At 36.4% G+C, this 18223-nt stretch overlaps 1 protein-coding gene across 1 annotated transcript in view; it reads left to right on the top strand.

Moving 5' to 3' along the window:
• Positions 1–18223, top strand: part of REV3L (REV3 like, DNA directed polymerase zeta catalytic subunit) — an 85024-nt gene that overhangs the window by 45981 nt on the left and 20820 nt on the right. Inside the window, 7 exon segments of the mRNA XM_072408770.1 lie at positions 28–112; positions 688–830; positions 3494–3622; positions 6600–6837; positions 9758–9894; positions 11275–15475; positions 15970–16868. Coding sequence (XP_072264871.1) covers positions 28–112; positions 688–830; positions 3494–3622; positions 6600–6837; positions 9758–9894; positions 11275–15475; positions 15970–16868 — 5832 coding nt within the window.

The raw sequence follows: 18223 nt of genomic DNA, 5'->3' as shown, positions 1-18223 counted from the left end.
TAATTGTTATGTGTTTTTAATTTACAGATCGTGGATTTATAGCGGTGACAGAAAGTGAAAGAATGTTTCAGAAGCGACTAAAAGAAATCCTTAAACAAAATGACTTCTCGGTGTAAGTATAAACAGCCAATGTGGCAGAAATAAATTATTTCAGCCATTGGGGAACCTTGTGCCTGGTGACCACCTTATAATGAATACTTTTTTCCTGGTGATTCTTCCTATTGACATTCAAGCAAGTACATAGACCAAACTACTTCTAATGTGTTAATAATTTACCTCTTTAAAATGTACCTCATAGTGCTTGTAGCTTATCTAGCAGGAATACCTTGGTACTAGTAGTACATCTGGTATTTGAGCAAGTTATAGGACAGAATGGAACAGTGTGAGTGCATGTTTTTGTCAGTTTTCTGACATGTGATCTTCAGGCAAATCTCCCAGTTTATAGAGAGGAGTCTTATATTGTATGTAAATCATTTGGTTAGCTGGGTTAAGATTTTGGGGCTAAAGGTTCTGGTGAGTTTTGTAATAAACCTGCACCATTTTTTGGTCACTGCCTTCTTTACACATGTGCTGCCATTACATTTCTGTGTCCTGGTAACAGATTTTCAGAAAGAAAATGAATAAAAAAATGAAAACCATATTATTTGCGTGTGTACATTTAATATCATGGTTTGTGTTGTCATACAGGTCCCTGTCTAACTCTATGGACTACAGCAGCATGTCTGATGAGTTCTCTGTGGAATTGACCTTACATTCACAGCTAGAGACAGCAGAAGCCATTCCTTGTACTCCAGCTAACATGGTGGAGGTGCACAGGGACCAGCCGGAAAGTAAGTTCTCCCTAAAGTCGTGCATGTTACGTTCAGTTATTTAATGATAATCGTTGTTGTTTTGTCTATATTGCAAGGTCCCCTTCAAGAGATCATAATAACAAACATACTTATGTTGAATTTTTGTGCAGAATGTTGAATCGGGCAAGGTGTTTTGTTATTTTATTCTATTTGATGGTTCTATGCAACCATCACACATTTTGTGGTTATTATTTCAATTAGCTATATTGGGAGAAACTATTATAATACAAAGTATATGTTAAATTGATTGCTTGTCTGTCAAGTTGAGAATCAATTTATATCCGTTGTGAAATCGATAGAAAAGAACATCCTGATGAAACAGCAAATTGTATGCCTAGCCTTAGTCCTTTATTTAGTTACTAGTATAGTTTGTAGTTAATCAGAAATAGAGACTGGTCTACATAGGAAGGTTTATTTTCTGCAGATACAAAAGTCACCTCAATTCTTCCTACAATACCACAACTGTCTTCCTTATGGCAAGTGGGATGAAAAAAAAGTTTGACTGTGCATTCACTGTATTCAGGTGTAATATATCAAATACTCTTTTGTTTTAGTAAAAATAAATACATTGTAAAATGAATACATGAAAATGAATACCATTGTAGTCTTTAGAAGTGTTTCAGATTTTAGATTAAATAACTAAAAAAAAAAAAAATTATGCTTTTTTTTTTTTTTTTTTAAAGAAAAAACTAATAGTAATATTTTTCCTTTCTTTTTTTTTTTTTTTTTTTAAACCATTTTTTATTATGGTTAGGTTTATGTTAAACATTTAGTGACCACTTAGTAACAACTGAATTTGGTGAGCTAAGATAAAATGTGTTGAATTAGAAGATGGAGTAAAATATTTGATGACTCTTAGAACTTATAAATAATAATGGTTTTATTGTATACTTCTGTGTTTTGTTTTGTTTTGTTTTTGTTTTTTTTTTATCCTTTTAGTACCACTCTGCCTAATCAGGAAGCTTAAACATGTCTGCAGCAATGGTTGCTTTTTGTATTTTTTTTTCATTAGTATATACTTTAGACTGGTTAAGCTGGCCTGGGTTTGTGTGCTATAAATATGTACTGTATCATTTAACAACTAGAAACTGCAGACTGGGTAGACATTTACACTGCCCTTATTCTGTAATGTCCTTCCCTCCGCTTGCCTTTCTAAGTTTACCTTTTTTTTTCAGTTACTCAAATGTTTCATGTTGATACATTAATGAATTGACTCTCTTCTGTTTGGGCAAATTGTGATTTAGTATGGCAAAATATTTTATAAAGGCCAGATACAGTCCTCCCACAGAAATGAATTACAATGAAAACATGAAGGCATAGTTATGTCTCCTAAAACAGAGAAAAAAAGTACAGCAGTTTTCTTATAAAATGTATCAATTCTTTACTTTACACAAGAGGAATAAAGATTCTAGCTACTATTTAGTAAATTACAAATGTATGTACTATATAAGGATGCTTTCCTTGTTTATAAACAATATGACTTGTGTATGATTCCAGTAGACTAAATATAAATGTAAATACTCATTTCAGTTGCACTTTATATTATACATTTATGGGAGCATTTCGAAGAACTGCACTTATCTTGATGTTGCTATATACCTATATTACCTTCATTTAGAAACATTTTTATGTTTGCTATATATGTTAACACTCATATAGAAAGAAAGAAAAATCATTAACTTAAAGCTTTTGGTGTGTAAAAAAAAAAATTTGTCGTCTTTTCTTATTTATTATTTTGTGCATAGTTGTGTTACACTTAATGTTTTTTTCTTTCGACATAGTTGCGTGCTGAGGGCTAGTTTTTCCACACGTTTTACAGGCATTCCACTTGGCCAGTTCTCTGTATTTCCAGCTACATTGCGGAAAGAACATCTGTTCATCTAGTGGGCGTTTTGTGATTTTATCAATGTCATTTCCACATGCACTGCATTGTGTACCAGAAAGGTTTCTGATCACTTTCTGTGTGTTTTTTTTTTTTTTTTACAACTATTGATTGTTCACTTTTCTGGTATTTGTATTGGAATGATGGCAGAAAATCCTGGTAGTAGAAAAGCAGGTAATAGAGTTTAGTACTTCAGACCCTTAAAAATGTATTGTGTACTAACCCCATTCCACGTTATATTAGGCTGATAACAATAATTGCAGCAAAGGGGGTGCTTTTATAGTCCCTAATAAAGAGTTTGGATATTAGGAGTTTGGGTTAAAGCAGACAATTTGCAATAAGCACATACCTAAAATTTGGTCAACATTAATCAGTTAAATTTGCTTGAAAATCCATCTTTTCCCTAAAACCCATGGTTGCAATTTCTCATTCAGCAAAACCAAAGCTGACATTGGTTTCAAAGAAGGCTCCTTTTTTTAAACTGTACTTTGGAGTATAGATATGAATCAAGAGTTTCTTATTGGGCCGCTTTACAGAATATTTTAGCTTAAAAATGGCAAAATGTTAAAAATGCATTATTAAAACAAAGCTGCCTAAGGCCCCATCAGGTTTAGGATATTATATTAAAGTGTAATTCATTTTTTATATCAAGGATGACTTTTTTTTTTTATTTAATATGTATTGTGCTATTGCATTGCCTCTTGGAATTCCAGTGTACTTGTATTAAGTGGTGTTTATTATGGTTTCTTTTTTTTATTAGAATCTGAGGTGTGTGAAGATAAGGGTCCTGCAGATGCTGTCATTGATGAAGAAGCCATTTTAAACATTATGGAAACAAGTCAGTGCTTCCAGCCTGTGTCTCAGAGGCTAAGCCAGTCTCCAGTTTTTTGTAAGTAACTTTCTAAATAACACTACTGAAGATTTCTTTCCAACTAGATCGGCTTTGTAACTTCAATCTTTTGGTTTGTCATAGGGGTATGTTATGCGTACCTAAACTCAACATTTTCACAGACAACCCTTATATGAAAAGGAAAAATATTAATCATTTTTTTTTTTACGTGCAACACCCTAAAAAAAAAAAAGTGCAGCACCTCCTCTTTTTGATCGCCTTCGTAATCAAGATATGGAGCGCAGGGCTCTCCTGGGATACCTATGTAAGGCATCTTGGGAGGCTCTGGGTGCTCCTTCTGCACATGCCCAAGATCTCGAGCATACGCAGAAGGAGCATTTTTTCTATTAGGGGAAAGAGATGCCGATCTCACTCAAGCACAGTGAGATCGACTTTCTTTTTTCCCCCCTTCACAGCGTCTACATCACTCGATCCCATAGCCGCGCAGTGGGAAGATGGCGGCGCCCAGCGCTTTCTTAGTTACGGGACGAAGAGGAATCGAGGACGACGCAGGACTGGATCACAGGAAGGACCAGGGCTATCGAGGAACCTGCGGGATTAAAGGTAAATGTAAATTTTTTGTGAATTTTTGGTTTTCAGTTTAGTTCCACTTATATTGTTTAATTTGCACAATAAGTGATACGTAGATACTCACCTGCAGTATTAAATGTGAGGTCAGTCAGCTGCAGCTCAAGGAACCCTAATGTTCAACATAACCCTGGTTGAGAATGGCTGGCTTATAGTCATGGTCATATAAAAGCATAATTACATGAATTGAGGGAATATATATATATATATATATATATATCTTGCAAGACATTTATTCAAATATTACAGGCATAATTAGTTTTATATTTTTATGTTCCTACATAGAACATTGTTGAAAGTAAGATTATGTTAAAACACATAGCAAAATTTGCAGTAAAATGTATTTTTTCCTCAATTTTCCTTTTGATAAAACCTGGATCAGTACCCCAGGCCAGCAGTATTTGGAATTTATCTTTCCTAAGTGCATCTCACAAGAGACTACAATGCTGCTTTCTGTGATTGCAGTTAGTTTACATTTCTATGGGTCTGGTACTATAACTGTGCTTTTGACAGTCTGTATTCAGTGCTGAGAAACCTTCATTCATCTCCCAGACACCGGCTTTATTAGTTTGAGAGTGTGATATAGGTCCCAGTGGCAGAATCCTGGGAATCACTTGTTATTGATTTCCTGTGCTCCCTGAGGTTTTCTCTGAGACAATGTGACCACCCAGGAGCTTTTAAAAAATTTGTGCCCATCATTGCTAAATGTTATCAAACGTTTGCAGTTATGCTAGCAAATGATTTGTGTTAAGTTAAGTTAAGTTAAAAGATTTATAGTTTTTTGCTTGCTGGGTCATGAAAAGCCTCAGACAGGCTATACAGATAAGCTTTTGTAAAAGCTTTAGAAATGCCAGTGACATGCTCAGGAAGATGTTTTCGGGTGATTTATGGCTATGAGATCTGAACTTTCTTAAGCTCCTTTTTGAGAGGTGTTGGCTCCTCACAGTGTACTTATATGTACTTATAATTTGTTTCAAATCAATTACAAATGCTGCTCTGTAACACCTATTTTTTGCAGGCAACTGTATGCATCAGTAAATCTCTGCAGTGTAATTTAGGAGAATCAAGTTAACACTTTTGTCAACCAGCATTAATGAGACAATCAGTTGTAGTCTTTTAAAGTGCGTTGTTATTCTGCCATGTAGCTTATTTTTTTCTAAAGACAATAGAGATTCATACTTATCACATTTGCACGTCTTATGTGTGTATGTAAACTGAATGCCCTTTATTCATTTGCACTGCTTAGGTGTGTTGAAAATCTCCTGTTGCTGAACATATTGTACCTACACTGCCCATACTGCTTAGTTTGTCCAAACTACAAACTCTAATTTAAATATTAGGAGAAAATGTAGGTTATACTATTTTTAATTGCCCCTTCATTCATAAAAGGTAAGTACATAAAAAAAGACCCTCCAAAAAACACTTTTCCCTGGCGGTACCTCTTCAAGTAGGCTTCCAGAATGAATATGATCTATTAGGGGTTTATGATGAATCTGCAAACATCTATGATAACTAGGTATAAACACAAAACAACCTTATGCATTAAAAAGGTATAATTTTAATAAATAAATCAATAATATGCACTCACAAAGATCCGAATTATAATGTCTGTGATGGCCAATAGATGAAAAATGTAGCATGCCATGGGCAGTGATCAGGCTGCAGGCCTCTGGTACAATCTTGGCAGGGATCCAACACAAGGTGTAGGGATCTCTACAAGATTGCCAGTGTTTACGTGGTTGCAGCAACAATGCAGATAAAGTGCTTCTGGTTTGGGTGGTAGAGGTTGCTGGTTAGTACTTCTGGACTTTTGTGAGTACATATTATTGATTTTATTTTACTGATTCATACCTTTTTATTTTAGTAGGTAATTGCGCCATGTTTGTGTTTTATACTTCCATCTACGGATTATTCCTATCTTTGTAAGGTTCTGCCCGACCTGTCTTTTGGTTACTGCAATGATTACTTAACAGCTTTTGTCTTTCAGTTTGCTGCACTTCAGACAATTTACCTGGATACAGAAATGCAAGTTACTTTGTTTCCCATGTATGCTACTATACCCTTGCTCAGTAGCTACACTTTTCTTGGCAAACTAACACATTTTTGGGTCTACTTTAAAGTAGTAAATCGGACATCACTGAAGCATTCCCTGCTGTGGAGAGCGTTATTGTGATTGAAACACATGTACTAGAAGATTCTCCATCAGAAAATGTCTTTCACTGAATGTCAGATTCACTGATTTATCAAAACACCCCTTTGTGTATAGTTTATAGTAAAATGTATGGTTTATCATCATGTCCCTAGACTTATTTTCTAAATCTGAAGTAAACGAGGAACAAATACTAAGTGTGTGCATGTTTTTTTTGTTTGTTTTTTTTGTTTTGTTTAGTCAATAGCAGCCAAGATCAAGCCATGGTGAAACTGCTTGCTGGCCTAGAAGATGATGGCTATCAGATGAACCTGTCCAATCACTTATCTCAAAATAGTTTCTCTGCAAGGCGCCATACCATGCAGAACAGTGATGATGAGGAAAATGAACCCCAGGTGGAGAAGGATGAGATGGAACTTAGCATATTAATGTCTCAAAGATGGGACAGCAACTTGGAAGAACATGATGCCAAGAGGAAGTATGTATGAAACTGGAAAAACAAATGTAACTGGCCTTAACAAAACTGACTGCATGCCTTTATAATTGTAGACCACAATACCTCGTACCATTAGTTTCAATTGGAAATCTGCTATATCGTACTCTTCAAAGTGAAACTTGGTAATCGGGTTAGATCATCCTTAGTATTTCAGATATTTTTTAATGTTAATTTTGCATGTGACAATGTCCTGGCTCCAGCAGGTGTCCTTGTACAGTTGTCTACATAAAAGATTGAAGAATAGTGGAGAATTGCAAATAGATTATATTTTTACCGATGACAGACACTGTCTATTACAGCATATCCAGAGGAGATTAGTATACAGAGCTCTGCTTGAACTACTGTATGAAGCTCGGCACCACAGAGGTAGATTCCAGAGAGAGGGCTCCAGGATAGCAGATAAATACTCTGCTGTGTCAACGTCTTTCTTGCTATAGAGCGAAAAAGACTGCGACATGTATCAAAATGGGCACTGCCGGCATGCCTGTGATTAGTTAGAGGTAAATATTGTCTTAAGAACATTTTAAAGATGGTTTTGGACAACACTCTTTTTAAAAAAGTAAATATATTTATTAGATGTTACTTTCCTAATTGCCCTCCTGATGGAAAATATACCAACATAATGGAATAATGCACCTGTTGGGGCTCATTCACACCAGAATGCATGTATTGAGACAATCAGCTTGGTTTATTAAAGCTCTCCAAGGCTGTAGAGGATACACTTTCATCAGTAAAGCTGGGTGATCCAGCAAACCTGCAATGGATTTCCTAAGTCATTTGCTATTTGTTAGCAAATGTTTTAAATCCTGGACCAGATCATTTCAGGTTTGCTTTACTGATGAAAGCGTATCTTCTACAGTCTTGGACAGCTTTTTTAAATTAGGCCCAATGTCTGCATTAGAGATGCATGTTTAAACGACTGCAAATTGAGTTGAATTTAAAGGCAAAATATATGTTCTCTAAAAATGTTAGACATTTTTTCAGTGTACTACAATGCAACATTTTAACGGGGGCAGACTCATATGTTTTTTATGCATTTTGTTTATGCTAAAAAAAAGCTTCAAAATGTATGTCAGGATTACTGGTGTGAACTAGCCTATAGAAAATAATAAGAAAGAAAAAAAAAGAAGAAGAAATCTTTATTGGCTTAAAGGGCCTTGGACATTCCAGATTTTTTTTTTTTTTTTTTAAACTGATGACATTTGAGTTACCGTATATACCCGAGTATAAGCCGCCTTTTTCCAGCACCCAAAATGTGCTGAAAAAGTCAGCCTCGGCTTATACTCTAGCCAGTTGCATGGAATCACCCGATCCGGCAACCTCGTCCAGCGGTTTCTGTCCCCTGATGTCATCAGGCTGCAGCAAAAATACGCTGGCCACAAAACCAGCGGGGGTACGCCGGAGGTACACAAAACATGCACAAAAAAGTACACAAAACATGCTAGTACACAAACACACAAGAAAAACCCACTTACCATGTTCTGTTGTCGTCCCCTGGCGTCCTGCTGGTCCCCGCAGCTCCTCCGGGCACGTCTTCTTTCTTCTGTCTTTAGCTGCTGAGTGCAGAGACAATCTCCGGGGTTTCCCAGTAACGTCAGTGCATGTGTCGGTGCAGGCAGGAGGAGTGGCGGGAAGCTCAAAATATTTTTGTATTGGTTTCAATACTATAATATTAATAGCTGTATTGAGTCCAATACAAAGAAATCTTTGTATAATATATATATAATTATATGTATATTATACATGCTACTGTACAGTTATGTTACATGTATAACTATTTGTTTAACGGATTTTTGTGTTTTTTTATTTAAAGTTTAATATTCAATTTATTAAATATTGGACATATTTTGGTGAGTTTTGCCTAAGAATTATAGGCCTACAATGTAAAAAATGTAATGCTTTTTGTGTGGAAATAAGGAGAGAATTAGAACGCTAGGGGGGCTACTGTGGCTGAATGCAGTACCGCTTTCAGACACTTTTTCCGGACAGAATCATACCGCCAGGATGGTTAAAGAGAATTTAGTGGTTAGGTAGTAAACCTACCTAACCACTAAATTCTCACTATGCTATTTGTTTACCATATTATGACTGTATGGCCGTATTAAGCAATTTTATTCGTTTTTATTTTGAATATTGAAACTTGCCAGTATCTGCAGCATTTCCCACCCTCGGCTTATACTCAGAGCGACTTATACTCGAGTATATACGGTAAACTGAAAATGATTACACTAAGAATCCACTTCCTAGAAGGCCAGTTCTGTATGCATTAGTATAAACTGACATGAAATGTAAATTTAGTGGGGTCCATCCATACAGGCCCCATCCATACAAGCAGTATGCATGCAAACTCTGTCTATTAAGATCCAGTGTACTAAAAGCTTGAATATTAATATTTTTTGTTAGAGATTTAAGCCAACCATTGCTTTTTTATAGTTTTTGGAATTCTCGTTGAAGGGAAAAATCCAGTCCAATAGTAGTATGTATACTAATTGGAAAAAGAAAGAAAATGGTTTCTTCCCCCATTCTGCTAAATAATATTTTTTTCATTTTTAGTAGTTTAGACAGGACCAACATATATATCTCCAACATAGTCCTGCATATGTTTTAAAAAATTACATGAGTTCTAATTATTTTTGACTTGATATGCACTTAAATATATGACCAAATGTTGGCATGACTTTCTGTGAAAGCTAAAGTTCCCATTGGTGATCTACTATACTCTTCCTTCAGTAGACTATTTTAGAGGTTGCAGTGAATGTGTCCCTTTAAAACAGTTTAGGTGCATGATTCATTTTAAAATGGTATATTTCTCATTTATTTTTGACCAGCCTGAAGGAATGCATGTGTTCTTGGAGTCTGCCAACCGAATAAACTATATTTTCTTCTTTCATCCTCTTTGTAGTCTTGTTAAGAACATTGATGGCAGCTCATCTGAAGAAGAGGACTCATCAGACAGTGAAATGGAGTGGAGTAGTAACAAGCTGCTTTTAACTAATCTTTCTATACCTCAGTTAGATGGCACAGCAGATGAGAACAGTGGTTAGTAGACTTTTTTTATACTGTATATTTTTTCTCATTTCAAAAAGTTGGCAATGCTCAAGTATACTTATTTGTTTTTGTTTTGTTTAAATTTTAATAAAAGTTTTAAACCTTTATAAAAACCCTAATTTTAGGGTTTGAATTTGAAATGTGAATTATGAGATGAGAATTGATTAAAAAAAAAATATTTAGCTGGCAAGCTGTGCATAGCTCAGCGCAGGGCGAAAGAGGGATGGTATGGAATAGATCAAGTTTCAGGTTAGATTCACCAGAGATCAGTGTTAAAACAGGAGAGAGGGTTTTATAACTTTAGTAAATTTTAGAGACAAAGGGTTGGGTTGCTTACACACTCTAATGTACAGCATGTGCGGCACTAGAGATAAACAGGGTGACTTCGCTGATCTGTGAGACTTCTGTCCCCGGTCTTCCTTGCACTCACACACCCCCTTCCTCTGAGTAGACTGAGACTTCTCATTAAAGACATTGTGGGGGCTAAGGCTTAGTCTACACGGACTGTTTCCCCAGCGTTTAACCTGAGGCTTTTAAATCCCATGTTTGAAATCCCCATGCATTCCAATGGGCTAATCTACACCAGGACGTTTCCTTCAGGCACGTTTATGACCTTTATCTTAAACATTGCTTGCAACGTTTAAAAAATTTAAACGTGGGAAAACTCAACCCAATGGAGGCTTTTACAAGCGTTTTTAAGCTTTTTATGAAAGCTTCCATTGAAAACAATCCTAGAGAGGAGTCCTAGAGGAGCTGTGATATGTGCTACAGATACAGAACACATGTCACAGCTCCTCTAGGGCTGTGGGAGTAATCAGGGGAGCGGAGCTGTCAGCATAGCTCCCTGATTGGCTGAGAAAAGGGAAGTCCTGATGATGCTTGAGCTGTCATCAGGGTTTCCTATTTCTTAGTCAATCACAGAGCACTAGAGATAAATGGGGACAAGTCTCCCCATTCAAGTCTAGTGCTGAATGGCTGAGAAACAGAAAACCTCAGCCAATCACAGAGCACTGCAGGTGAGAACCCATTCCCTGAAAGGGTTAAAAGTAAAACCTTTATAAACACTTATGTAAAATCGTGGCAATTCCCGTTAAAACGCATCATAGGCGTTTATAAATGTTTTTTAGCGTTTTAAAGTCATGCTTTAAAACACTTGTAAAAGTGCAAAAACGCATATAAACGTGGCAGAAACCTGCGTTTTTTAAACCGTCCATGTAGACCCAGCCTAAGAAAAGAAAAATGCATAGATGTTAGGGTAAATTAAACAAAACAAAGAGATGTAAAGGGAGGTTAGTGTGTTTATTGTTGTGAATTTTGATTTGTTGTTTGTTTAAACTGATATATGTTTTATTTTTTTTTTTTCATTTTTAGATAATGCATTAAATAAAGAAAGCACGCTAACCCACTCTTCTGTCATTGCAAAGAGCAAGTTGTCAATTAAACCCTCCATCTTTCACAAAGATGCTGCTTCATTGGAACCACAGTCTTCTGCCAAAACTGCATTCCAGTGTCAGCAAACAAGTGCCCTTTCATCTCCTCATGTTCTGAAAAAAGAGGGTTTAATAAAAGAGCTTACCCAGTCACCTGTGGAAAAGGGAGCTGAACTTTCTGTCCATTCATTAACAAATGATAGCACTTACAGTCTAAAATATCCAGCACCTTTTAACAATACAGTTCATTCAGAAATTCTTCATAAAGAAGGAGACATGAATGACATAGTCTCTATTTCAGCCAGTGACAAGAATGCCTATGAGGATGGCATCTCCTCGATGAATAGACATCTGCAGTGCAGGAAATATACTAACATTAGAAAAGATAAAGATGCTACCTTCTTGCATACAAACCGGCATAGCACTGATGGATCATTAGATAGAACTCCACGAAGTTTTACTGAATTGAGCAACAGCAAAGCTAAAAGGACTGCAGACACAAGTGACAAATGTAACATTGCCCCAAACAACGTAATTCATGCAGCCTTAAATGAAAGTTGTGGTGATCGAAATCCATGTGCTGATAATAATAGAATCAGTTTTCACCCTGTGAATACAGATTTCAATGAAGGAAGCCTTAATAAAATGAAGATACGATATGAAGAATTTCAGGAACACAAAGCAGACGTTACCAGTGTTAACCAGCAGGTCTCTCATTACAAGTTTTTTCCCAGCGTTGTCCTATCCAACTGCTTGAACCGACCGCAGAAAGTTACACCAAAGGCTTGTGTCCTTAAGCAACCTAAAAAGCATTCTCGGCTAAAGTTGTCTAAAAAATTGAAGGCTACAGTAATTACAGAATCGGCAGATATTAAGAGGGAAGGGGACCATCCAGAATGTATAGAACTCAACAGACAGAATGATCTCAGTCTAGAAGAGCAATCAGATAAAAATGAAGCAGGGGACTGCTTAGATTCACAGAGCACTTCAAGTTTAGGTAACATGGACTTGGTAAAAGACAGCAGCTATGCTCCAGGTAATGCTTGTAGCAAAAGTCCTCCCGATGTTGACCGGGTACCATCTTGTGACATGGCTGTCATAATGGATGGTGGTGCACTGCAAGGGAACACATGCGAATTGAGTAGCTATGAATGCCCTTTTGAAGAGGGTAATGCCAGTGTTGATCCATCTTTAGCACTTTATGGAAATAAATACACTTTAAGAACAAAACGAAAAGTCAATTTTGAAAGTGAAGATGGGGATTTGAACTTGGCAGCACACAATTCTAAAGCTAATCTACCTCAACCTACTGAAGCCAATGACGATGCAGTAACGTCTCAAAAATCACGGAAACGCAGAAAAGTTTCGAAATTACCACCAGTCATTATAAAGTATATAATTATAAACCGTTTTAAAGGCAGGAAAAATATGCAAGTGAAATTACAAAAAATAGATTCCAGTGAACAGCAAGTAACACTAACTGATGAAAAAATAACATTTTATAATACAATGGCACCTTTAAAAAATTTCTGGCCAAAAGTGCCAGACTCTCCTGCAACCAAATACCCTATATATCCAGTCACACCAAAGAAAAACAGTAAAAGAAAAACTAAACAGAAATCCACTAAAAAGAAGACTGGGAGAGTTCCAAAGAGTGAGAGTAATGTCCTTAAGCAATCCCTACCTCTGAGAAGAAAAAGACATCATACTTTCCTTACACCTCCAATGCCATCATATGATGATGAAGCAAAGGATTGTACTACAGAGTACAAGGATGTCATGTCAAAACTGGGCTTTCTTATGGAAAGAAGCCCAAGCCCAGTAAATATGTCTCCTCCACGTTGTTGGTCTCCTTCAGATCCAAAAGCTGAAGAAATTATTGCAAGTCAGGTTGAAGAGTCTTCCCTCTTCAAAAGTTATCCTTTATGTAGTGGTAAGAAAGAAAATGCTTCTTCCAAAAAAAGACCACGTAAACCACAAACAAACAAGTCTAGAAAAAAACTAACAATAAGCCTTCAAGCAGCTAAACAAGAAAATGCAGTCAGCCAAAATGAGTTGGGCAAAGATGAAAAAAAACAGATTGGGAAACCTAGGCAGAAAAAAAGTGAAAAGGCTCCAAGAAAACACACAAAAATTAAAGACCGGGACAAACGAGGAAAAAATGAAACTGTGGCTTTAGTTCTGGAATCACAAGAGCAACCATTAATGTCTGTGGATGGAGAAACTAAATCAGATTACTCTTCTCAACCATCTGAGATCTCTCTGTCTGGATTTTCTACCGGACATGTGCACTCCACACAACTGACATCCTGCAACACACAGGGAGACTCGTCTGATACCAAACCTTTGCTCAGCAGCTCATTTATGTCTACTCTTTCTCAAAATTCTTCTGTTGAAATGGAGTCTAGGTCTGTATCAGTGCCCCTTTTGCCAAATGCAAACACAGAGCCATTCAAAATGAATACTTTGGGGTCTCCTTTTCCTAATGTTTTTCAAGTAAAGGAACCCAGTGCATCTCAAAATGCAGTTCCAAAATTTTTCGGTTGTACATCTCAGGTAATACAGAGTGCACAGTTCATTCTAAATTGTTCTCCTTTTGTTCAAGAAGATCCTACAGAAGTGCAAAAAAAGCTTTTAGCTTCTGTTGGAAAACTGCGTGACACCCAAAACGTTCCAGACTCTATGCCTTTTGAGAAGTTGCAGTCAAAGCTTTTACCTTGCACAATGAATAGCCAGCAACAGCTAACAGGTTTACAAGACTTGGCTAAACAGAGTGATTTAAGTTCATCTGAAAGTCAGTTTTCAAAAAGTTCCTTGGTGACCTCATTAAGAAGTCCTTTAAAAATTCCTTCTTGGGAAGAAAAAGGAGAATTGTTTGATGGGACAGAATTTTCTTCACAGAAGCTGAGCCAGAATTGCTTACCGAATATTTTCTCTGGAATTAAAACGCTACAGAATTCCACTAAGGCAGGTTCTTCGCAAGGAATTTTGGATGTACACTCTGGAATTGCTGTTTTAAAGGAATTACTACACAAAAAACAACAGAAAGTACAAACAACCACAGAGGGATTCCATAGTAAACCTGAAAGCAGTCAGTCTAATCAAACAGAACCACAGTGCACAAATATAAAATCTCAGAGTACAACACAATCAAAAAAGCCAAGGATCCCACGAACCACAAAACCGAAAGCTGTAAAGAATTTGAAAATTGACTTGGGTAAACAGAATGACCAGCAGCTAATGAAAAGCTCAACCTCTGATAGCAGTCCAGGTATCTTTTAGGACCCTGATTTTGAAGGCTGCTATTCTCTTGAAGATAGTTTATCTCCTGAGCATGCCTACAATTTTGATATCAATTCTGTAGGGCTTTGCAGTTCATATACGGGAAGTCAGTTTATTTCAGCAGATCAAAATTTGCCACAAAAGTTTCTTAGTGACCCTGTACCCAGCCAAGTTGTAGATCAAGGCTGTGCAAAACAGGAAAACCAGGAGACTGAGGAGAAAATTGTCCGCTCATTGGAACGCAAAGTTCTGATCAGACCTAGCTCTCTTAGTCCAGATATGTTTGAAAAATCATCCGTAGATATAAAAATCAGTCCTACCTTTGGCCACTGGAAAAATGGACTATTCAGTCAGAAATTTCACAATACTTCAATAGATGGTGTGTTTACAACCCACAATTCAGAAACTTCAGATAGTAGCAAACGTAGAATAGGGAAACCAGGACTACTGAAAGAGGCGTCATTCATTGCACCTCGGTCCGATTGGGTTTATACAGAAGTACATACTCAAACGAAAGAGGTGATCTCCAATACTTGCAGTCTCCCAAACTCTAATTCTTCTTTTACTGGACTTGTTTCCTCACCTGAAACTGATTTTATGGATGGAGACTTAGAATTGTTTATTTCAAGGCACAGTGATGGGCTAACTCCAACTCCTTATAGTTCACCAAGATCTATTTGTTCTCCATCTCAGTCCAAAAATGGAAGTGCTACACCTCGACCAGTTCATATTTTAAAACCCTTAATGTCCCCTCCTAGCCGCGAAGAAATCATGGCAACTCTTCTTGACCATGATCTTATGGAAACTGTTTACGAAGAACCATTTTTCAGCAATCCTTCTGATGCACCAGAGAAGCCAAGGTAAGCATCTTGACACACATAATAATGAAATTAAATGTTATTGCTGCATGACTAAACTTATGTTTCAAAGAAGAAAATTGACCTCAATAATGGACCATATATAGTGCTCATTAATGTATAAGGATACACTTTTGTCAACTGGTTACTCTACTACTTTAGAGTATGGAAGCACTAATATTTGTGTATATATTGCTGTAACTACATTTAGAAAAACTAAATTAATTTGGACATTGCTATTTAGAATGTTATATTTAACTATGAGTGAACTGGAATGAATTCGGGCAGCAGTATGCCCATTATTGGTGCCTACCAAACACTACAAAGAGAAAAACAAAGAAAAGGTAATTTCCCTTCCAGTGCTTAGACAGAATTTTATTATAATAAAATAATATTACAGCATTACAGTTTCTTTACAGGCTCTACTTCATACTATATTGTGATTTGTATTATTTATTTTACCAAAAGTCTAATTTGTGCATTCTTTTTTTGCACAGGGAGGTAGGAGGAAAAATGTTAACAGTCGCAACAAAATTAGCACACAATCTTCCTGAGTTTGAAGGTGACTTTTCAATGGATGGTCTGAAGCTGTGGAAGACTGCTTTCTCTGCAATGACACAAAACCCTAGGCCAATATCACCTGGTCAGATGAATAGACAAGCCACTGAGCAAGAGACAAACAAGATAAATCCCAGTGATGATAAAAAGTTGGTAATCATGCCTTGTAAAAGTGCTCCTTCTCCACAGAAAGTTAATTTGTGGCTTCAGGCTAAAGATATCTATGAGTCTTCGAAGACATCAGACAAAGCTCCATTAAATGAAGTGAAAAGTGACAGTAGGAATAAGAAGGCGACAGTACCCAATGGTTGTAACAGCTTGCCTCCAAAGGAAATAAACATTTTATTGGCTCAACCTGCTAGTTCAGAGGATCAACCTGTTAATGAAGAAAATGTAAAGATTCGTATAGCTAGCCCTCCACCTTCTCTTCAAGGTTCTGATGGGGAGGAAGTTGAGGGGGGAACGGACTTGACTGCTGAAGGTGAATTTACTGAAAGGACTATTGAAAATGAGTTGTCTGATGGATGTATTTCGCCAGATTCCTCAACATTGTCACCTTGGCAGAAAGCTCCTGTAGATGATCGTCAGTCTCCTACAGCAGATGATGATTGCATAGATAATTATAATCCATCCTCCCCCGGTCATGAATGTAGGACAGAAGACAATAATCACATTCTGAGAACAGTCAAAGGTGAAGCTGAAACTTTATTTACCCCTTCTCCTCCTCCATTAAAACCTAGAAAGCACAAATCTAAACATGCCTGCCTTCACAGTACACCCGTCACAGAAAGGAGGATTGCATCTCCTGATGTAATACCACTTACTCCTGTTAGCACAGGTATGTTTCTGTACATGATAGTTTAATAAATAATAATGTATACTATTTTATTAAATATTCCTTGTATAGTAGAAATGGTCAAAGCAGATCGGACTGCTGTCAGTTTGGAGCAGCCTTTCCCGATATTTTTAACCCGAAGGATCCAAAAGAATATCTTTCGGGACCTCTTGGAACCCTTCTTTAGTTATTATTTACACAGCTCAAGGTGTATTAGCGTGGTGGTCAGTTGGAAGAATGTCTCTTACATTGCTGGCCAATGGTCAAAACGTTGTCCTTACAGATAGCCGAAAAGATCATTGGTGTTGCTTAAACTGACCTGAGAGGTACAAACTTCTTGTGCGATTTACCATCAGTCATAGGTACTTTGAAATTCATCTATTTTTATTTGTTTTTGTTTTTTTAATGTTAAAGCCTATTGTAAGCCAAAACCATTTAAAATGACTATGATGCCAACCTAAAAATGTTTAGGTAGAAGTACAAAAAAAAATCACATTTTTAAATACTGTTTTTTTTTTAAATAATTTTTGTTCAAATGGTGTCAAAAAAAAAAGAACTCTAAAGCTTTGGTACATGGTGTTTTGTGTGTGTGTGTGTGTGTATGTGTATGTCTATGTATATATATATATATTTGTGTATATGTATATATATATATATATATATATATATATATATATATAAAATTTATTTAACAGAAAGGCTGTTCACAAAATCTTAGATTAATATACAGATATTCCCTGGGTTACATACGAGATAAGGACTGTAGAATTGTTCCTAAGTTTAATTTGTATGTAAGTCAGAACAGATACATTACTTTAATAAATGCAAATAGGACAGATGTTTGTTACAACATATTATGGAGCCTAATCATTAACCTCTGGAGCAAGCTGTGCTTTGAAATGCAAAAAGAAACAACTGCAGAGTTTGTGTTGGTCTTTAAAGAGTTACAAGAGGCTGCAGAAAGAGCTAACCCCCCTAAGATCACCCACAACCTCATCTGTGTTTAGCAAAAGATTTCTTCTGCAAGTCATGCAAACTGCCCCCTCCCCTCCCCAAGGTCTTGCACAGAGCCTTATCTAGGAGGCATTCATCCATATGTCAGATTTTCTTAACCCAGGGACTACCTGTACTATATTAACTAGACTGAAGATGGCTAAAATCAAATATACATAACACTCAATGGTTCTACTTAGCAACTAGCAAAATATTTTCCCCACTTACAACACTAAAACTAATATATACTAATAACATTTTTATTCCTACTACTCATGATAAGGTCAGTAAAATAAGCACATGCAAAGTGTATGTGTGTGTGTATATATATATATATATATATATATATATATATATATATATAT

This window comes from Pyxicephalus adspersus, chromosome 4 (assembly GCF_032062135.1).
Source record: "Pyxicephalus adspersus chromosome 4, UCB_Pads_2.0, whole genome shotgun sequence".
In the NCBI taxonomy this organism is placed as follows: domain Eukaryota; kingdom Metazoa; phylum Chordata; class Amphibia; order Anura; family Pyxicephalidae; genus Pyxicephalus; species Pyxicephalus adspersus.
The sequence above is the reverse complement of the archived record's forward strand: the minus strand, read 5'-3'. Positions and strand labels throughout refer to the sequence as shown.